Source organism: Hibiscus syriacus, unplaced genomic scaffold (assembly GCF_006381635.1).
Source record: "Hibiscus syriacus cultivar Baekdansim isolate YM2019G1 unplaced genomic scaffold, ASM638163v2 tig00111098_pilon, whole genome shotgun sequence".
NCBI classification, from domain to species: domain Eukaryota; kingdom Viridiplantae; phylum Streptophyta; class Magnoliopsida; order Malvales; family Malvaceae; genus Hibiscus; species Hibiscus syriacus.
The window spans coordinates 430,170-457,688 of NW_024062983.1; the positions used below are offsets into that span (position 1 = coordinate 430,170).

At 30.6% G+C, this 27,519-nt stretch overlaps 2 protein-coding genes and 1 pseudogene across 4 annotated transcripts; 2 read left to right on the forward strand and 1 right to left on the reverse strand.

Annotated features, from left to right (window-relative positions):
* Nucleotides 1-195: 195 nt before the first annotated feature.
* Nucleotides 196-19,868, forward strand: LOC120153091 (thioredoxin domain-containing protein PLP3B-like). Of its 3 annotated transcripts, none has more exons than XM_039165095.1 (9): nt 196-223; nt 17,592-17,688; nt 18,234-18,308; nt 18,408-18,455; nt 18,564-18,706; nt 18,841-18,913; nt 19,029-19,090; nt 19,224-19,321; nt 19,395-19,868. In XM_039165095.1, exons 2-9 carry the CDS (start codon nt 17,605-17,607, stop codon nt 19,496-19,498), a joined length of 687 nt encoding a protein of 228 aa, XP_039021026.1. In that variant the 5' UTR covers nt 196-223; nt 17,592-17,604; the 3' UTR covers nt 19,499-19,868. The 3 variants fall into 3 exon arrangements, with proteins under 3 accessions (XP_039021026.1, XP_039021027.1, XP_039021028.1); XM_039165096.1 differs by lacking the exon at nt 196-223 and adding an exon at nt 17,399-17,477 and having other exon boundaries at nt 17,595-17,688; XM_039165097.1 differs by lacking the exon at nt 196-223 and adding an exon at nt 17,459-17,482 and having other exon boundaries at nt 17,595-17,688.
* LOC120153036 (heavy metal-associated isoprenylated plant protein 43-like) lies at nt 9,652-16,788 on the forward strand. Its single transcript, XM_039165062.1, has 4 exons — nt 9,652-9,659; nt 9,780-9,883; nt 9,969-10,075; nt 16,558-16,788. Exons 1-4 carry the CDS (start codon nt 9,652-9,654, stop codon nt 16,786-16,788), a joined length of 450 nt encoding a protein of 149 aa, XP_039020993.1.
* A 365-nt stretch (nt 19,869-20,233) lies between the features above and the next one.
* On the reverse strand, nt 20,234-25,983 carry LOC120153037 (annotated as a pseudogene).
* Nucleotides 25,984-27,519: the final 1,536 nt, after the last annotated feature.

Consider the following 27,519-nt stretch of genomic DNA (forward strand, 5'->3'; position numbering starts at 1 on the left):
AGGGAACCAACCTAAGGATATGCCTTGGGGCCTATAGGCCTACCCAAGGGTATCCTTAGATCCGTAGGGTTACCTTAAGCACATAGCAAAGGAAACCAACCTAAGAATATGTCTTGGGGCCTATGGGCCTACCCAAGGATATCTTAGATCCGTATGGTTTTACCAGCTAGATCAGAGTTGTGCCTCCATACTTCAGAATCCTATCCATATAAAAATCTAGTAGAAATCAGTTTAGCTGTAAATTTTAATATCTGGATCGTGATCCAATAATATGTCATAACAGTGATAATGAAATAAATTGTATATAACAATTTTTTACTTGTACACCATAAGTAGTCAAATGATTAACCCAATGGAGTACCTTGGGGCCTGAGAGCCTACCCAAGTATTCCCTTAGGTCCGTAAGAAATTTACAGCTTGATCAGAGTTGTACCTCCAGTCTGCTCATATAATATCCCAATAAAACAGTTCGAGTATAACCAGTGAAACATAAAACCATGGTTCATAAATCAATAGTTTCCTTGATTCCATAAATCAGAAACAATTCATATTTTTTGATAAAAATCATAATCATAGATCACATACCATGTCACCATAGTTCATAAGCCAGTAAATCAATACTTGCGTTAAAACTCATTTTAAAACATATAAAGTCGTCATGTAGTACATATGGAACACACTAGAGGATCCAAGTATTTTTTAGATGCGGTTTATAGTTATCAGTATGGATAACATGAAACTTATGCAATTTGATCAGATTCCAGGAACGAGGTTTTATTGAATAGAATTGATTACTAATCAATCTAGTTAGACATTTAAGGTTGATACTTCAGAATCCCTCTATGATTCAGATGCATCAGGAAAGTGTTCAGGTATGACCAGAGTAATTTGAGTTGATAAAGGAGAAACGAAGATTCAGGGCACTTATCATCCATGTCAATCGATCAGACTATTGAACAACTCTCAAAACTGATGTATATCAACTGGTCAATTCATTGCCCTTCTAGGGTATTCACTTTTAATACCAACAATTCTTGTCTATAGATCATCTTTAGAATCATCGATGAATACATCTTAAAGAAGCGATAGAGGATCCAAATAATCTTTATTTCTATCCACATGGTAATAATATCACGAATTGTCAACGTATTAAATTCTTGGTTCATAACCCATAGGAATCATACATCATGCAAGATCATTAGAGTTCTCAGACTCATCCAATCACTTACTAAATTCTCAGTCATTAAAGTTACTTGGTTCATTTAGTAGTCAAATCTATCTCATTTACTTCAGAGTCTTCCCGAGTAATTCAAACATTTTTGAGTTTCGGATACATGTACTTCCGTTTAGTTCACTTTGGTCATATACTAAAATTATTTTTTGTATTCGAGGTTAATTTATCTCACGAATATCCACATCTTAATATCGAATGTGCTCTAGCGTTGAGCTGAGCTGAATACTTCTATAATTATCATCAATCCAAACTTGAGGAGACGAACAACCATTCAAGTGGTACATATGCCATTCAAGTACTGATATAGCACTAGCATTGGTTGACCGGCTTAAGTTGCGTTCCATAACTTTTAAGAGCAGTACAACCTCCATGTTTATTAGAATTTCTTAATTAATCCAAGATATTTACTTAGTTTAGGACATAAGGGTATTTTGGTTATTTTGGTGCTCAGTTTTATTCCAATCATTTCATAGCTTGATGGTATCCAATCATTTACTTAGTCTAGGACATAAGGGTATTTTGGTTATTTTGGTGCTCAGTTTTATTCCAATCATTTCATAGCTTGATGGTATCCAATCATTTATGTGCTTGGTGATATTCTTGGGTCATTTCCATTCCAGAGGTATTTTAGTCATTTTATAGATCTAGGGTATTTCAATCATTTCCTTCCGTCCGGTCTTATTATTTAATTCAAACATATCATTTACTTCAGTCCTTTCAAACAATTATGACAAAAGAACACCATCTATAAAATATTCTTCATGTACTAACTCAACTCAGAGATTTCCAGATTAAATGCCCTTTCAGATGTTACTAGCGAGTTATCAGGAATTTTGCATACAAAAATAGGATCTCATCAATTAAATCAGTAATTTATCAATTCAAGTACAAATTCTCAGGTTACTCTCTAATTCAGAGTCAACTCAGACTATTTTTACCTCTCAAGGGCATTTTTGTAATTTTGTAACCAGATAATTTCGGTGTTAAACTCTTAACAAAGATAGTAGAATTTGAAGATCCTAAGGTTAATTGTTTTCTCGAATAATCTCTGAACTTGAAATTATTTCTTATCAAACATCTAGAGTCAATTCTTTTCCTTTTTACAACATAAGGGTATTATTGTAATTTTACCTAATCAAAGTATTCTCATAATTTATTGCTTAAACCGTATTCGGTTCGAATCCATCCATAATCAAACAGGCATCAAAGTCCAATCATATACATCCATGCATTTTTACCATTAATAACATGTTCTATAAAGCATAAAAAGGCGGTAATATATTACCTTGATTTTCGTGCCATACTATTCGACCATTTAAATTCCATTCGAACGCCCTTAATCTTTAATTCAACTTCTAATAATTCCTCAAATACATAACAATATAAATTTCATAAAAAACAGAGATTAATTCCGAAAAACGGATAGAATTAGGTGATAAACCAGTGAAAAACAACTTATCAGGTTTGAATTTGGTGAAACAGACCCCAAAAACAGACTCAGAACATCGTAAAGTGTCAGATTGGTATACCTAGAAAAAGTAAACGGTCAATCAACTCCCGGTCAACGCCGGTCAAAGGTTCGGTCAATGGTCGGTCAACGGGTCGGGTCGAGCAGTTGGGTCGGGTCAGGTCAAACTGGTTCAAAATCTACCCCAACTGTTTTCAAACCTCCCCCACGCATAGGGGTGGCACGTGCGACGTCCCCGAAGCCCCTAAAAATCTCAAAAAAAAAATCTAAAAATATTTTAATGCATTTTGAGACACTTACCAAGATCGGTTCAAAATTTTGAAAGGTGGAGAGCTCAATTTCAAAACTTCAAAAACTTTGACTTCCTTACCCCTTCACGCGCCGGCGACGATGAAGATGCGAAGGTCACCGGTGGACTCGGAACGATGCAAAGAACATGATAGTGTGGGAGGTGTCAAAAACGGGTGGCTAGATCGACGTGAATCGACGAAAAACCAATAGAAATTGAGTTAAAACTGACGATACTTCCGATTGAAATTTACGACGAACGATGTCAATTCACGACGAGAGGTTTGAGGGGTTTTGTTCATCGGTCGACAACGAACACGATGGTAGTTTCGGTTCGTCGAACGGTGGTCGGACGGTGCATAGATCGGAGTTCAAGGAAAGGTTGAGGGATAGAGAAAATAGGGAAAAAATCTAAAAATAATCAGATTGCTACGGAGAAAGAGAGTTTATAATTCTCTCCTAAAGAAAACTGGTTAAATTATGAGTTTAGTCACTGAATTTCCCGCACTTTATAAAATGATCTGCCAATTTTGCAATTTTACAATTTAATCCTCATTTTCTTCCAAAATACCAATTAAATTCAACACTTTATAATTTCTAAGATTTAGCCCATAAATTGGGGTGTTATAGGGAGTGAACCAAATAATTTGGCAGGTTGCTTAGCTACATAATTCTTATTATATCGGTAAACAACGTTTTACCAAAAGAGGGGATCTGACTATACCTGATCACCGACTAACCAATCAGAAACTAAACATCGTGATAGTTTTTATGCGATAACCAAAACGACTGCAAAGGTATGCGAAAAAACATACTGAAAATATGAGGATCGTGCCACAAGAGAATAAGGAACACGTGCCACAAGAGCAGAGGAAAAATCATGTCACAAGGACAGAGATGCTTATTGAAAATTAAAAATTTGGATTATGAAATATATATATGTATGATGCTAATGTTATGGATTATGAAATATATATTTGGAATAAAATTTATATTTGATTTGAGTTGACTTTGATTTTTAATTATATGTTAATGTGTTAAATTCGAATTGTCTTTGATAATTTAGAAGTTATGAACTAAATGCATGTTTAATAAATTATTCATAAATCTTTTATATATCATATCTTTATTTTCTTTTATTTTTTATTTTCGATAAGTCTGTCTGTTTTGCACGTTTTCATCTGCCTTTATGGCACATTTTATTATGCTTTTTGGCATATTTTTCGGTTATTTGGTCGTTTTCATTTATCTCTTTTCTAAGGGTTGATTTGAGATCACCACGATTGATTAAGATGGCACTTATCTGATATATTGTTGATGTTCCCTGCTTTGGACCCTCGGATTGGATTTGGATACCCGATTTGCATTTGTGGATAGCTTTTCACGTCGATCGAGTCTGATTTGCGATTTGTCAGTGGTCTTTCAATAGCTTGATCCCCTAATGTTGTTCATTTACCGATGCGATCAAATCTATTTGTATTTATCTTTTTTCGAGTTTCTTAGTTAGACTTAATATTTCCTTGTATAGTCCTAATGTGATCTTAAGTTGCTAGTTTTGTTTCAAAGATTATAGGAAATTTGGGATATTTCATGTTCTGAATAAAATTAGTTGCTTTATCTTTTAAAAGAATTTTAGGAAAATATCATTTTAAAAAATAAACAAGTCTATGTGTAACCAGAAATTCATTTTTTGTATAAAATAAAAAAAGTTACGGGGTCGATTATGCGTGGGGAGGGATAAATAACCCCACAATGCCCAAAATTGGTATCCCATCGATTATAAATTGTGTCTAATAGTGGAAATCTAAGAATTCAAATATAAATTTAAGTTACGATCCTATTATTCCAAATTCAACCATACAATTTTTATTTAATGAAAAATTATGAGGAGAAATATAAAATATTCCAATATTTCCAATTGAAGAGAAAATAATCCCTAAAATACTTTAGGATGAATCTTTCTCTTTCCAACTGAAATAAAAAGAATATAATAATTTCTACCAAGAATTTGAGATTAAATAATTTGATTCGACCAAAAATAAAAAAGTAAATTAATCCAAATTACATATTTAATTATAAAAGATAAGGGGTGTTCAATTATTTAAAAAGATCGAGACCAAAAAATAAGTATCACACAAATATGAGTGCTTAAATAAAATAAAATCATAAATAAACATAAGGACCAAAATGCAATAAAAAAATAAGGCATTCAATGTGATAAAATTATGAAACATGCATATATATTCATGAGACTAAAATAAAATAAAAATTAAATATAATATAATAAATTCAAGTATATTAAATTGCAAGATCTTAATTATCCAATTTTATCTGTATTTTCGCAATGTTATTTATGAATATTTGATTTATGTTTTTTATTTTGATATTTATTAGAATTGTATATATTTTATTTTATATTTGTAAAATCAATATTATAATAATTAAATATTGTGAATAAAATAGAATTGATGATAATGTAGAGATAATACTTGAGATGAATTATTATATCATCTTTAAAGTATAGATTAGAATATTGTAAAGTAAAGACGAGAGTTAGAGATGGCCTATCTTGAATTTCATTACAAAAATCATATTCCACCGACTTAAAGAGTGGGGATTTTGCTCGTGCTATTAATGTTCTTGTTCAACCAACTGTGGTTTAAATGTATTGGCAGGTCAAATCAAGAATGGAATTGTTCATCATATTCCTATGAATCTGGAGGCAGTGCCGCGGGGAGGGGGATATCTCGGGCAAGTGCGTGCTAAAAAAATTAATTTAATTTGTTATGTGCTGTAAAAATATGATATATTTTTCTATCTATTTACTTACTTTTTAATAAATTATATTTGAAATGATTGATAAAAATTAAGGTAAATTATAAGTTTAATTTTTAACTATTTACTTTGATTGGTAGATGGTGACACTAATTTTAATGTTTGATCTTATAAATCATTTTTGCAGGAGATCCAGACTTAATTTTTTATCCTTCGATAAAAGATTTATTTTCTTTATAAATAATAGAAGGTAGAACCGATAAAAATCTTTTTCGGTTCATCCTTGGAGTTGAATACCTCATTCAAGAATTATTTTTGATTCAATCTATATGAATCAATAAAAAAAGGTAAATCACTTATGTTGGTTGTCGTTTGTCGATCTTCATTGTTTTTCTTTTATTTTTTCTTTTATTATTATTTTATGTTTAACAATTATGCATTTATATCATGTTTTTGTGTACCTTTATTGTATGTTTTTATTGACTTTTGGTGCATTTTATTTTTGTCGTTTGACTGTTATTTTTATTTGTTTTTCTCAAGGTTAGATTTAAACGTCGTTATAACTGATCAAGATGACGCTTATTATTTATCATAATGATCTTCTCTGGTCTATTCCCTCATATTGTTTGGATACGGGATTTGTAATCGTAGATAGCGTTCCCACTATGCTTGGTTCTGATTTACGTTTTTTAGTAGTCTAATTACTTGTTGTGGTTCATTTGTCGATGTAGTCAGACAAATTTGTATGTATAATTTGTTCAAGTTTTTTGGATGGGGCTTTTACATTTTTTTCCTTATATGGTCTTTGTTTAATCTTTAAATGTCTAGTTTCTTGTGTTAATGTTATAGAAAATATTATAATTAGTTTACAATCATGACTGTAAACATTCGCTGTAATTTTAATATTTCCACTTCTTAATAAAACTAGTTTTTATTTCAAAAAGAATATTTTAACTATCACTTTTGTTTTATTTGGTTACTTCAATTATTTTTGAAAATTATACATAATATTACGTTTTGGTTTATTTTGGTCACTCATTATTAAATAAAATAGAATTGTCAATGTAATTTTTTTAAAAGAATTTCAATAATGATATGACATTACCTTACAATGACACGTCGAGTAAGAAAAAAAATCAAAACTAAATGTTTAAAAGAAATAATTAACTAAAATAAAACAGAAGTCGTAATTGGGTACTAAACGTGTAGTTTACCAAAAAAAACTAAATAGAGGTGGGGCAAGGCGGTTGTGGAGGTGGACACTCCAAGACGTTTCGAAGAAGTTGTTTTCCTGAAAATACGAATGCTTTGCATGAATAAATCGTTTTTTTTCCTCATAAGGAAATGCGTTTTTTCATGATTAACGTCATCCAAAAATACGTACCCAGATTTTGAAAATCGTGCACCATTTGAACATCTCGGTTCATTTTTATCATTTTATAATATATTTCACATTTCAAGTATAATTTAATTTATGTATATAAATATTAAAATATATATATATATATATATATATAATTGTATTGTATTGTATAATTATAAATTATCTAATAAAAGTTTTATATTAAAAATTTGATAAATTTTAAAATATTATGAATATTTATTTATGCGGACTTTTATTTTTATAAGAATTTTATGTATTAAATAGGGCTTTAAAGTACTCTAATATCATAGTTTATGTTTATAAATATAGACTTCAGATAAATTTTTGCTTACAACTAATATTTTTTTTGTCTTCTATTTCTAAGTTTTACCCTGATTAATCTGGATCAATTCGGGTCACACGCCTAGCTTTGGTAGGTGAGTCTCCCAACGAAAATTTTCTGCAACTACAATGACTTGAACCTGGAAGTTTACTTAAGCGATATCAATGTGTTTACCACTTAAATCAATCTCGTTGATTGCATACAACTAATATTGAGAATACAATACAATTACTTTTCATGTTGTCACGTGTTTTATTCTTATTTCTCATCTTGTTTCGTTCATTTTATTTTATAACATAAAACAATCATTTATAAGGGTAAAGTACATAAATGGTCCGTTGACTATAAGATATTATTTTATTGAGTTCATTAATTATTAAAAGTTATAAAATAGTCCTCTAATTATAGGGAGTTTGCTTTGTTAAGTCCCTCAACTATTCAAAATTACAAAACGATCACTTGACTATTAAAAGTTACAAAATGATCACTCGACTATTCAGAATTACAAAATGATCACTAGACTATTAAAAGGTGCAAAATGATCACTCGACTATTCATTATGTTCCAAAATCTTTATTTTTCGTTAAAAAAATTAAAGATCGCCTGAGATAAACGTTAACATGTTGACTGATATATGATAGTCATTTGAAATTATGAGATCAGATTTTATCATATCTTAGTCAATAGGTTAATATATAACTCAGATTCTCATCAAACTTTTATTGGAAAATGACGAGTTTGGAACGTAATGAACAGTCATGTGACATTTTATAATATTTGATAGTTAAGGGACTTAGCAAAGTAACTTCCTATAGTTAGAGGATCATGTTGTAACTTTTAATAGTTGGAAAACTTAATAAACAATATCTTATAGTCGAAAGACAATGTGTATAACTTTACCATATTTACAAATACGATCTGATTTTAGTAAAATTTTAAACATAATTCAACCTGATTTGAAAATATGACTAGTCAATAAAAATATTATTATTTTTTATATAGAAAGTCACTAGTTTTATTAAAATAGAAAATATCTCAAATTACAATGAAGATTTACAAGCATAACCATGAACCTAAAATATAATTATGGCGTTTCCTATTACAATTGAGACAAAAACTAGCCACCTAGATCACATAAGGACCAAAGAAGGAAAGGTTAAAGAACTTAAAAAATAACTAGAATAAATAACGATACGGACAAATCTAACTGCATCGGTAAACAAACCATAAAAAGGGATGAAGCTAATGAAAGATCACCGACAAATCGTAAAACAGAGTCAATCGACATAAGAAAAATATCCATGAACGCGAAACACGTATTCAAATCAAATCGAGGGTCCAAAGCAGGGAAGATCATCATGATAACAAATAAGTGTCATCTTGATCAGTCGTGACGATGTCAAATCCAACCCTGAAGAAAAAGATAAATAAAAACAATGATAAAAAACCGTAAGGTACCAAAAGGCAGATAAAAACATGCCACAAAGACAGATATAAACATGTTATAAAAGCAAGAACATGTCACAAAGACATAATTATTCTTATTAAAAAAAGATAACCAGTGGGAGGAAACCAGCATTAAAACTGGTGCAGTCGCCGGTTAAACAAAATTAAAGAAAAATTAGATTGATCAATAAAATTGACACAAATTGTAAAGAAGAAAAAAATAAATAAAAAATTTATTTAACGGATAACAACCGAATCTTAATTAATACTTTAATATTTTACTTGATTGAGTAAAAAATTGAAAGGATGGAAGTAGGAAATAGAAAGTGGGAAAATCATATTTTAAATGTGATTGATGAGAGAAGAAAGTAAAAAGAAAAATAATGAATGATTGATCATTTTAGATTAGCTAACATTTCAATTTAAATGCAGTACTTCGAATTATTTTACACTTCCTTAATACAAAATCCAAGCATAATTGATTTTGGATTTGGTTAGAGATGATTCTTGCAATGAATTTTGATTCTAGGCCTGTCAAGTGCTAGTGCACCAGATGGTGCAATCTGGTGATTGCTGAAAGCCGAAGGCACCCTAAGCTAATAGGTCCAAATATAAACAATAAACACAGATAGATCAAATGCAAAAGACCCCATAACTCTGAAACATGTTGCGATTGTATATAATTTGATGGATTCAAGGAAAACAGGCAATAGGACAAGCCTCCCCTAGCTACAATGACCAGGTGAACAATCCAAAGATTCGGATTCTTTTATATTTCTCCATCTTCCTAGTTAAATAAGATCAATGCTGCAATTAATACACTTAACCTAAAACCTGTTTTTGATTTTGATTTTTGAAGTAGCCTTTCTTTTGTTGGTCCCATGGTGAAGAAGACTGTTTTGAAAGTTGATATCTCATGCCATAAAAGCAGGAAGAAGCTTCTTAAGGCAATCTCCGGACTACAAGGTAAAAACACACAAGGCTCCATATTCGAGTCTCTTTGTATTTAAGTACATAAGCATAACTGAATCTTAACGATGTACATGAGTAGACAAGATAGAGGTGGATGGTGGTAAGAGAACCACATCAGTAACCGGTGATGCCGACCCGTATGAGATTATTGTTCGAACAAGCAAAGTAGGCAAACATGTAGATCTGGTGAGTGTATTGTAATACCCAAAAATTTGTCTAGTGACTAAAGTGCAATTTTTAAAAGTTTAGTAGCCAAAGTAAAAACTTGAAAAATTTTAGGGACCAAAAATTTAATTTTCAAAATTTATATATTTTGACCCGTAAATAAATAGTCCATCCTTAAGAATGGATCCTATATGGAATTTAGATTATAATCCGAAATTTGTGTAAAGAGCTATTAAGCGATAAATTTCAGTAAAGTATTCGGATAACCAGATCGAATCGAAAATTTACAAAAATTAGAAGGATCAAGGAAAAAGGTTAGAACTATTATTTCTATATTTTATAATGGCGAAATTTGACATGGATCCTTGGAATTTAGATGAGTTTTCCATGATAAGTTGAAATTGTAAATTTTAGTGACTAAATTATAATTTTTGAAAATTATAGCGGGAAAAGGTGGAAAGTGAATTATGTTTGTTCATATTTGACTTTTTGATTATTAAAATGGAAGATATTATGGTGTTAAATGGTCATTATCATGATTTTTAAAGGGCAAAATGATAATTTATCATTAAATTAAATGATATTTTTATTCATGAAAATGAAGAAAAATCTAGAAAAAGTTGTAATCTTCCTTTAGTTTATATATATAGACGTGGGCCTTAAGAAGAGAAGGCAAAGGTAAGTTTTCTTTCATTATTTTTATTTTAAAACTATTGATTTTTTAAAGCTAAAATTATGGTTTCTTTAATATATTTTTATTATGTCATATTGGTAAGCTAAATCTAATGTTTCTTAAATATATATATATATATATTAGTTCTTTGGTTTTGATTTGGAAACTGAGAAGCTGGGCATATGCCATTCTTATTGCATCTTAAATAAAGAAATGGATCGTGTAAATTGAAAAATAATTCAATTTTCTTCCTTCTTCGAACTCTCTCTTCGTCTAGTTGTTGACGCTTGGCAGAAACGAAACCCACATCCTAAGCTTAGATGACTTTTGAGTTTTCTTTACGGTGAATTAAATTTGAATGGTATGAGTTCATTTGATAAGCTAATAAAAATAGTGAATAAGCTAAGAAATGCAAATTAGGAAAATTTGTTTAAATTAGTAATATGAATAGTAAGTTTATAAATTCACCATACATTCTACAAGAATGATTAGAATATGATTTTTATACCGTTGAATTCATATATCAGTCTAGTTTTATTTAAAATAAATATATACTAATTTCGATATGAAATTTTAACAGATGAAAGGTCAGAAATTTAAGCTGCAGATTCTGTTTAAAACAGATTTTGTAAGCTGGATTTAAAAAATTTCCATAAATTATACAAGTTGAACTAGAAAAAGTGCCTTTATATGTTTAGATTCCTATTTGAGTCTAGTTTTTAATGGTACAAACGAAATAATTTTTAAGTGTCTATATTAATACACAATAATATTTCTTTGAGGGTACTGCAAACTGACAGAATATGAAATCGAGGTAAAGTGTGCATACTTTTATGTTATATGCTATCTTATTTGTTTGAAATGAGCCAACTCTATTATCTTAGAATTATAATTATGACATTTATCATATGATGAAATTATGAGAATTTCATGGAAATGTTGTTTAGAGAATGAATTCATGCTTGAATCAAAATGTAATGCATGCTAGGAAAACTTTAAAGTACTCAGCAAAAAGAGAAAGCGATAAGGAAAATTTGTGGTAAAATTTTACAAGGGTTAGAAAAAATGTATGAGTGATTTTATATGCTTTGAATGTGATTTGGACCAATTTGAAAAATTATGAAAGTATAGGGACCTATTAGCATAAATTAAGAAATATAGGAAATAATGTGTAATTGTTCAATAAATTATTATTATGTTGGAATCTATTATTAAAATATTGAATTCGATATTAGAATGTGAAGTTGGACTAGTTTGGAAATTTGGTAAAGTTTTGGGATTAAATCATAAATTATGAAAATAGGTAGGGACTTAAGTGAAAATTTTTGTAATTATTAAGGTATTATGTTTTTAATTAAAAGGCTGGAAATTTGTGTTATATTAATTGAAGCTTGAATTAAAGTTTAATTTGTGAAATTGTTAAGATTGATGACTAAATTATAAATTATAAGTTGTGGGTTTTGAAATAGAAATTGGTATAAATTAATGAATATAAATGAACATGCGTTGGAATATTTGAATTTGTTTTAGGATGTTTGAATATAAGATTAGAAGGAAAAAAGAACTATATTAAATAAAAAAGAAAAGTTGATATGAAAATTTAAAAGAATTTAACTTATGGTTAAAATTATGATATTATGGATTTAGAATCGAATTGGGAAGAATGTATAAGTTAAAGAAATAAATTATAAATATAGAGAAATTAGGGATTAAAGTAGGAGTTGAGTATGAGAGGATGTGTAAAGTCTAAATAATTATTAGAGAGAATTGAATAGTTAAATTAGAATTTGTCTCGATGTGGAAAGTTGTATAAGATAGAGATCCAATTCGCAAGTTTTAGGAAAGTTGGTGGTGAAATGAAAATTAGGTAAAGTTAATGTATTAGATTTGATATAATGAGAAAATAAATGATATTGATTTAAATTGAATATTAAGGAATTAATTTGGATATATTCGAAATATTGGGTTTATAATTGAAAGAAAAGTTTATTAGTAGTTAAATGTGAAATGTTGAAAAGTGAAATGAATGGTTGTAATAATAATGATTATTTAAGGGACTTAGAAGGACAATTTAATAGAATCACAGTTAGTTTCTATTTGGTAAAAGAAATTAGTATTGCATATACGTTAATAATATTTTTAGAATATTTATTAGAACATGAATTATTAAGTTAATTAAAGTATTGATATATGTTAAAATAATATATGAAGTTTATCATTACTCTATAAATGTTTTATATTAAAATTAATATTAAATTTAAATAAAAGCCCAGTGTATAAGACATGAGAGTCAATAATGTACGATGTGGAGTAATTGTTGAATATAATACAGATCACTTATATGACTCATGTACCTTTATGGTGCATAAGGTGAAGTGATAATTGAATACTGTACAAATCACACATATGACTCATGTACCTTTGTGGTGCATGAAATGGAGTGATAATTGAATACCGTACATAACACTCATTGTGACTCATGTACTTTTATGGTGCATGAGGTGGAGTGATAATTGAATATCGTACATATCACTTATGTGACTCATGTGACTTATGTAAATTTATGGTACATGAGGTGGACTGATAATTGAATATTGTTTTGATCACTCAATGGGACTTATGTACCTTTGTGGTGCATAAGGTGGAGTGACTATATGATGCATGATTCTATGGTACCCATGGTGCAATTCTGCGAGACACTTTTAAGTGCATACAAGTCCACACTCAATGAAACTCGGATATTATACATTCTCATGATTTCGTACTAGGCTATAAAATGAAATTAAAGAAATAATACAGTAAATGATATAGTATATGAAACAATACAATATAAGATATAAAACAATAAGAGAAAATAATAAGACAAGAAAGTTAAATTAGAATTTGTCTCAATGTGGAAAGTTGTATAAAATAGAGATTCAATTCGCAAGTTTTAGGAAAGTTGGTGGTGAAATGACAATTAGGTAATTTAATTTATTATATTTGATATAATATGAAAATAATTTATATGGATTTAAATTGAATATTAAGGAATTAATTTGGATATAATCGAAATATTGGGTTTATAATTGAAAGAAAAGTTTATTAGTAGTTAAATGTGAAATGTTGAAAAGTCAAATGAATGGTTGTAAAAATAATAATAATGATTATTTAAGGGACTTAGAAGGACAATTTTATAGAATCAAAGTTAGTTTCGATCTGGTAAAAGAAATTAGTATCGCATATACGTTAATAATATTTTTAGAATATTTATTAGAACATGAATTATTAAGTTAATTAAAGTATTGATATATGTTAAAATAATAAATGAAGTTTATCATTACTCTATAAATGTTTTATATTAAAAATAATATTAAATTTAAATAAAAGCCCAGTGTATAAGACATGAGAGTCAATAATGTACGAGGTGGAGTAATTGCTGAATATAATACAGATCACTCATATGACTCATGTACTTTTGTGGTGCATGAGGTGGAGTTATAATTGAATATTGTACAAATCACTCATATGACTCATGTACCTTTGTGGCGCATGAAATAGAATGATAATTGAATACCGTACAAAACACTCATGTGACTCATGTACCTTTATGGTGCATGAGGTGGACTGATAATTGAATATTGTTTTGATCACTCAATGAGACTTGTGTACCTTTGTGGTGCATAAGGTGGAGTGACTATATGATGCATGATTCTATGGTACCCATGGTGCAATTCTGCGAGGCACTTTTAAGTGCATACAAGTGTACACTCAATGAAACTCGGATATTATACATTCTCATGATTTTATACTAGGCTATAAAATGAAATTAAAGAAATAATACAGTAAATGATATAGTATATGAAACAGTACAATATAAGATATAAAACAATATAAGAGAAAATAATAAGACAAGAAAGTTAAATTAGAATTTGTCTCAATGTGGAAAGTTGTATAAAATAGAGATTCAATTCGCAAGTTTTAGGAAAGTTGGTGGTGAAATGACAATTAGGTAATTTAATTTATTATATTTGATATAATATGAAAATAATTTATATGGATTTAAATTGAATATTAAGGAATTAATTTGGATATAATCGAAATATTGGGTTTATAATTGAAAGAAAAGTTTATTAGTAGTTAAATGTGAAATGTTGAAAAGTCAAATGAATGGTTGTAAAATATAATAATGATTATTTAAGGGACTTAGAAGGACAATTTTATAGAATCAAAGTTAGTTTCGATTTGGTAAAAGAAATTAGTATCGCATATACGTTAATAATATTATTAGAATATTTATTAGAACATGAATTATTAAGTTAATTAAAGTATTGATATATGTTAAAATAATAAATGAAGTTTATCATTACTCTATAAATGTTTTATATTAAAAATAATATTAAATTTAAATAAAAGCCCAGTGTATAAGACATGAGAGTCAATAATGTACGAGGTGGAGTAATTGCTGAATATAATACAGATCACTCATATGACTCATGTACCTTTGTGGTGCATGAGGTGGAGTTATAATTGAATATTGTACAAATCACTCATATGACTCATGTACTTTTGTGGCGCATGAAATGGAGTGATAATTGAATACCGTACAAAACACTCATGTGACTCATGTACCTTTATGGTGCATGAGGTGGACTGATAATTGAATATTGTTTTGATCACTCAATGAGATTTGTGTAACTTAGTGGTGCATAAGGTGGAGTGACTATATGATGCATGATTCTATGGTACCCATGGTGTAATTCTGCGAGGCACTTTTAAGTGTATACAAGTGTACACTCAATGAAACTCGGATATTATACATTCTCATGATTTTGTACTAGGCTATAAAATGAAATTAAAGAAATAATACAGTAAATGATATAGTATATGAAACAGTACAATATAAGATATAAAACAATATAAGAGAAAATAATAAGACAAGAAAGAGAAACAATATAAGAAAAGGAACAGTATAGGAAGAATAAACAATATTGGTTTGATGTTCGATTTAACATGGAACGATTATAGACAAAAAGTTATATTATAAATTAATTCGTATATGAAATGAGTTGGACAAATCTTAACTAAATCGATTTATATTATATGGTTATACGATGTTTTGTAATAATATATAAGTTGCATACTATCGTTATGTGATTTAATAGGTATGAGTTTAATATGTTGAATACGAAAGTAAATTTTACGATTAACAATAGTTTCTTTATATATATGTCAGTCTTGAACAAAAAAGAAAGTGACAACTCTCATAGTAGAATAAATTTTATATTAATTAGTATTTCTCATAATTATATAATAGATGCTTACTCTAAATTGTAGATAACTAAGGTTAAAAGATAATTATTTATCTTATGGGAGTTGATATGTAGGACGTGGAGTTATGATACCAGTTGTTGTTAATGGGTGGTCGTGTGGAGGTAGATAACAACTAAAGGAAATATTTTATTAAATAAATCGATTATAGACATTTTAGATGTTCATATACGAATACGAGAGTTATATTAAAATGCAAATAAAGTAATATGAGAAAAATATAATAAAAAGAGACGTAAATATAACAAGATGATAATAATACATTATGTTATAAAGGCTAATCGATTAAATATTTGAATTAGGCAGTTAATGGTAATATGAAATAATATTAAACTGCTTATTGACTGCACGGAATCGAATATAAATTGGAAATTTAAAACATATCGTTACAAATTTATGCGATTAAATAGTATGATAATAAATTTTAAATTAGGAGATTTAAAAAAAAAATGAAATTTTACTAGTTTTGAACCGGAAATTTTACTCATAATCTTTGTGACATTCTTAACTTGTATTTAAGCACGAAGGTGGATTAAGGGTATTACACGTAAGGCCTCCTCCACAACCTCCAAAGGAACCCCAAAAGAAGCCTGAAGAGAAGAAGGCTGAACCCAAGAAAGATGATAAGAAGACCGACCCTTTGATAATGCCTCACTTCCACAACCCATTAACTTGTCCCGTCTGTCACCGAATGCATGTCGTCTATACAGAACCAACACAGGATGCTCTATCATGTAATAATAAGCCTTAATTGAACAGAAAACCTTTAATCTATATGTCTTCTTTTTATTATGTTTTAATATCTATGAATTAGAACAATGAACATAAAAATGAACAATTCACTATGTTAGTTTTCAAAAAAGATACATAACATAATGTATCAGATACTCTCAAATATCAAATTTTCTCATAATCAATTCTAAACATACATTTCTATTCTGTCACACTATACAGTTATTATATTTTTTCCTTTTTTATCTGTCATGTTACTGGTAACATTTGATTCGATTTAAATTATATAAATTTTGACATATATGTTGTATCATATTCAAAATTATTGTATATAAATTATACACGGAACCTCTATATTCATGGACACTGTAAATATGAGAGATTGCTTACCTTTAAGGGCCTTGGGACGAACAGCCCAAAGTTCAGCTTCGGGTGGGAACAATCTGTATAATTTGCCTTCGGTCCTTTAGCCTGCAAAGACTATCAAGTCAGCCCATTATTTGTGCTTGAAATAGACACATCGAACTATAAAGTATCAAATTTAGGCCTTCAAGAGAGCAAGGTTAGCCTGCTGTCTGCCGGATACGACAGTGTGCCCGTCTTAGAAAACGGTGCGTTTCGCATGTGCCCTTTCTCTTCAAATTTTCAAGATCCAATTTTTCTTTTCATCTGTTTTTTGAACCCTTTTACCAAAATAATTGGAAGCAGGTAAGGTTAATACATGGATCTGCTACCTGCTTGCTTCTATGTAATTTCCATAAAAGCTTCGGTTTTTTCTCTCTCTAAATCTACTGTTCTTTATTTTTGTTTGTTTTGATCTTTCAGAGAAAGAGAAATGGATCCGGATTCAGTTAAATCAACGTTGTCTAATTTAGCATTCGGGAATGTTATGGCAGCAGCTGCTCGTGATTATCAAAAGGTTGTCTTTTTACCTTATTTTCTTTCTTTTTTATACGCCGACTTGACCCTTCCTATTTGTGTCCACAAAGTTTATATTGAAGAGTATGTAATGCTCTGAAATTTTGTTAAAAGTTAAAACAGAAGTAGATGGTTGCCATATTGTATGTTATGTTTTCCTCCCCAAAGGTGATAAATAGTTGCTCATCGATGTTAGATGGGCTATACTAATTGGGTTTTTAGATACTTGCATTTGAGGCATATTTTAATTTTACTGTTAAGCGACTGAAGTTACTGTAATTTGTTGGAGAACTGGAAGACAATAACTTGTAGATGATAGTCAGAGAATTTTAAGATTCTGTTTTGGTCTAATAGAATGGTTTCTCAATGATGGATTGGGAAGTGGGAACTGTAAATTTATGGTGATTTTTAATTGGCTAAGCCAGGTTGACTTGAGTTGCTGTAAAAATTTGATGTCTGGTTATCCAAGTTATCTGGTAAGAAAATGGGTATGCTCAGTGGTATGTGTTTAATGTGTGTGAATTTGTGAATTTGATGATCTTACAGGAGCTGCTTGCCCAAGAGAAGGCACAATCATCAGCTTCGGCCAACGATGAGGTTGACCTGGATGAGCTGATGGATGTAAGTCTTATGAAGCTTTTTCAATTTAATGATGGAGCATCTTTCGTCCATTCCACATTACTCTTCTTTTCTGTAGGCTCATGTGCTTCTTGTATCCAGGATCCTGAGCTGGAAAAATTGCATGCAGATAGGATTGCTGCTCTCAAGGTTAGAAATTTAATGACATTTCTGAATTCAAATTGATGCAAAGTGGTCTATAGATCTGGGCATTATTTGTTCTGAAGTCCCTAATGATACTAAGATTTATTTGAACAGAAAGAAGCTGAGAAGCGAGAAGCGATGAAGAGGCAAGGGCATGGAGAGTACAGGGAGATTACTGAAGGAGATTTCTTGGGTGAAGTCACCGGAAGTGAGAAAGTGATTTGCCACTTCTACCATAAGGAATTCTATCGATGCAAGTAAAGTTTTTTACTTTTCTCTGTCTACTATGTATGCACATACACATTAAGTGACATACAGTTTGGAGACACATACTGTGCATGCTCAATCATAAATGTGCGAGACTTATTGTGTATTATGCATGGACATCCAGGATAATAGATAAGCATTTAAAAGCCCTTGCACCAAAGCATCTGGATACAAAGTTCATCAAGCTGGATGCTGAGGTGAACATCGACAAGCTTACTATAATTCTAAAGCTTGTTCGAGACATATCATATTTCATTCCATTTGTGGTATTGGTTTCATTGTGACCTTAAGATTCTGATTTTTTTTTGGCAGAATGCTCCTTTCTTTGTTACCAAACTTGCAGTCAAAACTTTGCCTTGTGTTATAATTTTCAGGTCAGCCATCGCTTAGTTTCTTTTTCCTTGGCACAAATATTGATAAGTTTTGGCATCATGTGTTAAAGTTAGAAAACAATTCTCTCTTTTTTATCATAGCTGTCTAACCTGAATATTTGCAACGTTTGGTCAGAAAAGGGGTTGCTGTAGATAGGTTAGTTGGGTTTCAAGATCTTGGGGGGAAAGATGATTTTGCTACAAGGACACTTGAGGTTTTTCTGATAAAGAAAGGTAATGACTTACCTAGAACAAACATGCAATTTATAGCATTTAGCAGAGATGAAAACCATGTATCATTTTACAGGTATAATTAGTGAGAAGAAAAAAGATGATGAGGATGACGTTTATGACGAGAGTAGGCGCAGATCAGTGAGATCTTCTGTGAATCATAATTCTGATTCCGACTGAAAAAGAAAAGGAAAACGAAAGAAATTTACTGTCTTCTATCAGGTTCCTTATCTCAAGAAGTGCAGTTTGAATTCTCAAATCAATAGCAACATGTTCATAACGGATGCTAAGAACTATTATTTACGGGCGCCGGCCTTCATTGCGTGATTCTATGAGTTTGAAGTTTTAATTGTATCGAAAAGAGAGGAAGTTTGACTGGCAGACTATTCTCTATGTGACATTTTTTAGTTATGATTTATTGCCGTAAAGGTCATCGATGTATGGCTGTACTATTTGCCTGGTTATGTATCAAGTCATACATCTTTGTTGACGTTCAATTGCTGTAGTAATTTGCCGCAAGTTTTTAGCATTTCATACTTATGAATGATTTGCTTGGGAGGCAATTTGATTGAACTTGCATCTAGCTCATAAATTTGCTGTATTCTATTGCCAGATGAGGTGACAACCTTCTCTGTTTTTTTCTGTTTCTTTCCTTCTTCCTGCAGACCACCTCCCTTATCTGAAATATTGTTGATTATGCATTCAAATGGGGGAAGCTTTATGACAAGTTGATTATTGCCTAATAAGGATTTTATAAATGGATGTTTTCAAGTAATACATGAGCTAGCCAAAGCTCCATATCTATAAACCAGACCTTGAACCTAAGTCATAAACCTGTAGTTTATAAATCTTCATAATCCCAAAGACCAAAATTACTAATGTACAAGTACAACCTTAAGTCCAATTGGGAGACGTCTAAATACCACTCTTGCAACTGTTAAGAAAATATGATGCTAATGACTGGGGCACAAGGCTTGGTCCTCTACTTCTGAGGTCACACTTCTGCTCTTCTTTTCCTTCTTCCTCTCTTGAACCCTGCAGCCAATAAGAGAGAAGAAACTTATAATTTTCTCTCGCCAATAATGGATTCTCCTATTAATGATGGTTAATATGAAGTTTTAAAATCATTTAGTTTGCAACTATTTGGATTATTGAGATAGCTAAGGAATTTTGTACCCCTTGCTTTGACCTATAAAGCTTGCTTTGTGATGACTGCATAAATGGCACGCTCAGTGTCTGCAAAGGGAAATTGAAGAAGAAACTTGTTCAAGATCCCAAACCAACTACATGCATGCAATAGTGAAAGGAACGAGAATTACCTGAACTTGATCCTGTAGGAACTGGATGTACCCAATGACTTCTGTTAGCACAGTAGATGTATCTGTCTGGCCATCATTCAATATAGAAAATTTAGATATATGCTAGTATGGCCCTATTAATATATTAACTTCTTTAATTGCAAGACTCTCTCATCTCAGACTTAGTGGACGGCGATCCTGTCTCCTAGTTTCTCTTTCCTAACCTGCAGCCAAAAAAATAAAAGATCAAGCAATTGAAGAGTCTGACAAAGTAAAATAGAAACTACAACTTACGGAGTTTGTGAGTGGAATATCAGTTTCACCTTCAATGTGGGACATGAGGACCTATGCTTTTTAGCATACGTATGGGTCAATTCCTTTGTATCAGAAAAGCTACCAGGCCGCTTTGTGCTTGTATTAGATCCACTAACAGAGGCTGATACCTTTTGACGGTAGACAGAAAAGCTATTCAGTTTATGGATCTTGACATGTTAAAAGTGAGCAATGATAAAAGAACTCTTTCATTGTTGGTGAAATTGAATTGAAGATTCGTTTGTAAAACTGAAAAATGGAAAGTGCAGCCTTTTTCCTGTATCTTTCCAACTGAGCCTACCTTTTCCACTATTAAGTTGTTTTGTTTGGTGGTAAGGAGTTTCTAAATGCATGAAAATTCAAAGTGGCATGAATGAGAATGAGAATAAGAGAATAAGAGAAAAAGATACCCACTTTGGAACTGGTGGACGTACTACCACTTCGTTCTCTTGTTTGATCACTGGATTCATGGCTTATAAACACGCTTCTGCTTAATTTCTCGGGAATCATATCAAGTACAGATTGATTATAACTTCCACCATCATACGTTGAGGTCAAAAGATCCAGGGATTTCAAGTTCAAGTCGAAAGAGCTTGACAACAATGTGGAACAAAAATCCGAGGTGGAAATGTTTGTGCTTGGAAAGACATGATTGAAATCATATCTGCTAGTTGCTGATGTAGTTCCCGGACATGGGGAATGATGAACATTACTGTAGAACTCCCCTGAGGAAAGTTGGTCATGCTGTTAGCAAAGGAAAAATTGCTGCGCAATAGATTCCCTCCAAGATCATAATCACTAGGATACTGTGGACAGTAGTGCTTTTTAGAGGGTAGATATGAGTGCTATATAGAGTGACAGTAAATCATCTCACTCAATTTGGGGAAGGAAACTGACATATCATCTTTGATATTTGCAAGGAGAAATTAACTTGCAGACTGTTGGTTGAAGCTATCTTGGTTCGTGGAAGTCCTTATCAATGGTGACGCTTGCCATGAATCCTTTGCTGAGATGGTTTCATTCAGCCTGAAAACATTACCAACATACCATTATACTGAAAACCAAACAAACCCCAGAGAAATATACATGTTGCATGAACAAATCCTGATTGTACACGTAATATAATCAACAAATAAGTAAATTCACGTATCCAACCCCCCGAACACGAGTCAAAGATATCACAAAACATTAGGAGACAATCTACATTTGAAAACTGATAAAATTTTGTTTCTTTCAAAAGTTTACAATTCTTAACTTTTATTGTAAAATAAATTTTCATATAAAATCAAAATATAATAATATTTTAACCTCTATTTGAAATCGGGTTTTAGGCATCAACTAGACAATTCTATTCTTTTTCATATCATAAATAAAACTATCTAAAATCATCTAATTTAAAATCCAATTACTTAATATTTAATACTTATAATTTGCAGACATTTCTTACTCGTATACATGCTAGCTAGAAACTTTAGAAAACGATACGATATCATCACTGTTACCTGAAAATATTCCTCAGTGGTTGATGCCAAACACAACTCCTTACTCCTCTCGCATTCCTTTACCTACGCGTGAAAATATCACACACCGAGTATACACTTAGTAAGACAATTATAGAAATATTCAAAGCAATGCAACACATCAATGAAATAAGTAACAATATTCGATGCATTATGATCATTTTACCTGCATTCCAACCATGTTACCATATATCAACATGATATAAACTGGATATAAAAATTTCTTACCAATATACTTGTCATTTATTCTATAACCTCATAAGTTTATTCACATGTTTATCATTTATTAACCAATAAACCATAGCCCAAACGTAAACCTATGAAGACCCTGGGTACTCGAATCAAATACATACACTCAGTGTCCTTGTACAATAGAGTGTTGAATTAATTATGACACATAAGGTCGTGCCCACCACCTACACTAAGTATCATTGCACACTATAGTGTTGCACTAAGTGTCCTTCCACACTATAGTGTTGAAACCTGCAGCTGTTGGACTCTATGGTATGCCAACTATACATTGTTCTCCAATGACTCACTTGGGCATATAATCTAATTTTGTTTCATCCATGGCAATGTGTATCCATTTTATTTAACAATGTTGCAGTTCATACCCGAAATAACATTCATAATAAACATCGTGTATATATACATTCATGATAATTATCATAAACAATAAACAGTAATCAATGCATTCTATATCCAGCCTTTGACATATTTAGAATATGTCAATTATATGATAAATGACATAAATATCATGTCAATATAAATAAGGTAGACTTATCGCAAGTCATTCCCAATGATGTATAAAACATCCATGTATAGTGTTATGCATGCATTGCACTCACTTTGACATTATATACAAGTCAAATCATAAGACTCACTAAGCTTTAACTTGATCCTTTGCTTGGTTAAATCCAGAAATTTATCATAATTTCATATCATGATTGTTTGCACTACCTTCAAAGAAATATTATTTTGTATTAATATACATACTCAAAAATTATTTCATTTATATCACTGGAAACTAGTCTCGAATATAAATCTATCCATATAAGATAATCCTTCTAGTTCAATTTATACTATTTATAATGAATTTTCAAAGTTGACCGACAGAATCTGTTTTGAGCAGAACATGTTGTCTTGTTTACTGACCCATCCTCGACTAAAAATTCATATCTTTTTGTATACACCTCAATATCAGTTTCCGATTGTTTTTCATAAAACTAGACTAATATACAAATCCAACGGAATAAAATGCATTTCTAATTATTTCTTTAGAAATTATGGTGATTTTCTAAACTTATTGTTCGGAACATAACTCTAAGCAGATTTCACCATTTTGAAATTTCATATTATTCACTTATTCTCTTTAACTCACCAAATGAACAAATATGCATGGACCACAATGCACATAACAATTAAGAGTCACTTCTTACCACAGTAACTCCGTCACTGGCTCATTGCAAGTCAATGTTTGTTCAATAACATAAGTACAAATTAAATTTGCACTCACTTGGTGTCCTTAGCTTGTAAACCTTCCTTAGAGATTCACATTTCATCCTTAAGCTTCACCTCAGCTTTAATAATGTTTGATCTTGATTTCAAGCACACAATCTAAATGAGCATCATTACAAAACATATACAAATTCAAACCATATGTTAGAATCTTACTAACATAGGTACACATTAGAAAATAAATTCCTAAAAATCATCCGATGCTCATTCTATACAAATTCCATGTCACAACATAAATTTTGACCTTAACACTTCTAATTGACCAATCAAATTCTTTTTTATATTCAAATTTCACATAACATTTTCACTTAAAATATCAACCTTTCCATATTTTTGATTTGAACCTCAACTTTTACCAACTTCCCAAAATAATCGAATTTCACATCCTAACTTCAATTTCAACACTCAAACTTTAATTTACAGCATAGTACATCAACTAGGTGCACATTTACACAGTAACCCACAACTTTTCCATAATTACTGAATAGGTCACCTAACTTTCATAAAATTATAAAAGGGTCCCTATAACTTTCTAAGGCTTGAAGAATCCTTCCTACTTCATTTCCAACCCTTACATAATTTTTCTATAATTTTTCTCACTTCTTAAAGCTTAGGATGAATATCAAAAGTGTAGGTTTCATGATTTCACTTGATTCAATTCGATTCGAGCATGAAATCAACCTCTATTCAACATTTCAAAACCTCTACAATTAAACCCTCAAATCACATCTTTCTCCCCAAATTTAAGGTTAGGCCGAAACTTATGTACACATGTATATGTGATTTTAATCATCAATCAAACTTGAAAATGAATCTACAACCTCAATAACCTCAAAATTTATCATCAATTCTTAAAACCCTAACATGAACATAAACCCTAGAATTTGGGATCTTTGAACTCAAGCAAAATTAGCATGCAATAATGGTACCAAATGATAGCATTTTTCGAATAGAATAATTTTCTATTTCACATCTCGATCAAAAGGAAATTGCTTAAAAATGAAAAATAAAATTTTTCTTATCTAGTTCATGGGGAGCACGAAATGGAGGCTTGAAGATGAGCTTGTCTCATGAAATTTCTAAGTAATTTCATGTTAATTTGTCATTTATTAAGCTTAAATGAATTTAAAATTCATTTAATGTGAAATGACAATTTTAACATCAATGAATCCTTATATTTACATTCATACCAAGTCACATAACCCTTATCATCTTTCCAAATTCAAAGATGTACAAAATATTATACCCTTTACCATTTTATCCATGCAACTTTCCAAAAATTTTAATCTTGCCACTTTAATCCAACGGTCCAAATTGAACATGGAAATTAATTCTCAAATCCAATGATCCATATTATTTTTCATCATTTTAAAATGTGAAAATATATTTTTAATCTTAATTTAATATCCTTCAATTTTATAAAAATTTCTATTCGATCCGATTTATCGAATTTTATCGAACTTTAACATTTTCTAGCTTTTAACATAAATTTCAGATAAAAAATCTGATTCGCACGAAAACGTCATTTTTTTGGGGGTGAACTATTCATTTATGGGGTCAAAACACCTAACTTTTGGAAATTGCACTTTTGGTCCCCAAACTTTTGAAAATTACCCTTTTGGTACCTAAACTTTTCCAAACTTTATACTTAAGCTTTTAAACTTTTAAAATTTACATTTGATCAATAACCAAAATTCTGGGGTGTTACAATTAAGGAAAAAGGAAAGCAAGAATGATAAGGAAACTGATTTAGGTACTTACGGAAAGACGTTCGGACCCCATTCATCTATGGTTGAAACTTGATGGCTTGTTGGAGGTACCAGAGAGGAAGATTTGACATACTGCTCTTGAACCTTATGGTCATGAGGATGAAGATTTGCAGACTCCATGACGATTCCAGTAAGTATTATATATTATATATTAATCCTTGAAAATATAAACCAAATAAGCTATCATTTCCCTTCGGTTCAAGGAAGAAGCAATATATATTGTAAACCACTTCAGCCTTTAACTAGTTTTCTCCCTTGATTTCAACTGCATGCAAAAGCCTCAGCTTGAAGCAAGATTCTGAAGCAAAGAAAAAATAATATCCTATCTGTTGGAGTTACCAAGATCACATAGATGGATGAGACATGATTGACACCCTGATTCTGGAATTCAAAGGCTTATGTTTTAAGCAATTATATATATACACAAATATATGCATACTAGGGGCTAGGGTTTCATCCTAAAGTTAAAATTATCAAGTAATACCACTGTTTAACGAAACATAATTCATATAAATTTTTTAAAAGGTGATAAATCCAGATTCTAATCTTAACATTTTCAAATATATTTCTATTAGATAGTAATTGTCTAGGTGATTGAAAACCAGCTAGGGTTTGCTGGGGCTCCACTTTTGGAATTGTTGGATTAAACAACACTAAGGGTTTGTTTGTTTACTTCAGAATGATTAAGCGCTGAATGATTCAAATGCTGAATGATTCAGAGGCTCTGTATAAATTAGCTCTGAATATGACATGATGTTTGATAATGACTCTGAATCATTCAGAATGTACTTAGATGCTGAATCATTCAGCACTGTTTTACTGAATCAGTCAACACTGTTTTGCTGAATCAGTCAGCACTGAATCATTCAGATGTGAGAAATAAACACGCTGAATGCTGAATGGTTCAGCGTTCAGCGCTGAATGATTCCATTCTGAGCCAAACAAACAACCCCTAAATATCTTTTCAAAGAAAAAGAAGCTGCATATGGTAAGTAAATGATAAACCCAGAAAAGTTAGCTGAGAGAGAGGAAAAAGATGATAAAAATATGGAGATTAAGGGCCATATGCTCATATTGCAAACTTGTCGTTCGTCTATTCTCCTCTACTTTCTCCCATTACTTTTTCAGGCTTTAATTCTCAGTCCCCATGTTTCAACATTGGGTCGGTTCCTACAATACATTATTTGGAACACAACACCAAATATTTCTACCAAACTTATCTGCCAAGTGGTTTTAAAAGAATAATTAATTAGAATTTGATTTATATAATTATTTATAAAATTATATACGTAATATGTAATAAACTTCAAATTTTGAATTAAATTATAATCTTTATCTGTATTATTACTAGGGGTGAGCAAAACTAGATTCGACTTGAAAAATTATTTTTCGACTCGACTCGAGAAAACTCAACTAGAATTGACTTCGAGTTGTAATTTAATAAACTCGACTCGATTCTAAAAATTTTTAAGTTCAAATCGAGTTTTAAAATACAACTCAAATAACTCGAATGACTCAAAACTTTTAATAATTAGTGTATTTATTTTTAATTTTAAGTCAAATCTCTCGACCCTGAATGGTATGTGTATATCAAATATGAAGAAATATATATGTATTGTACATGATTATAAAAATCATTTAAACTGGAATTAAACAATATCATATTATTATAAATATTTACAATTAAATTTAAAAAAACTTAAAATTAAACTCGACTCGACTCGAAAAATTTCAAGTCAACTTCGAGTTGTAAAATATGAGAGAATTATTGGAATAGCATTAGG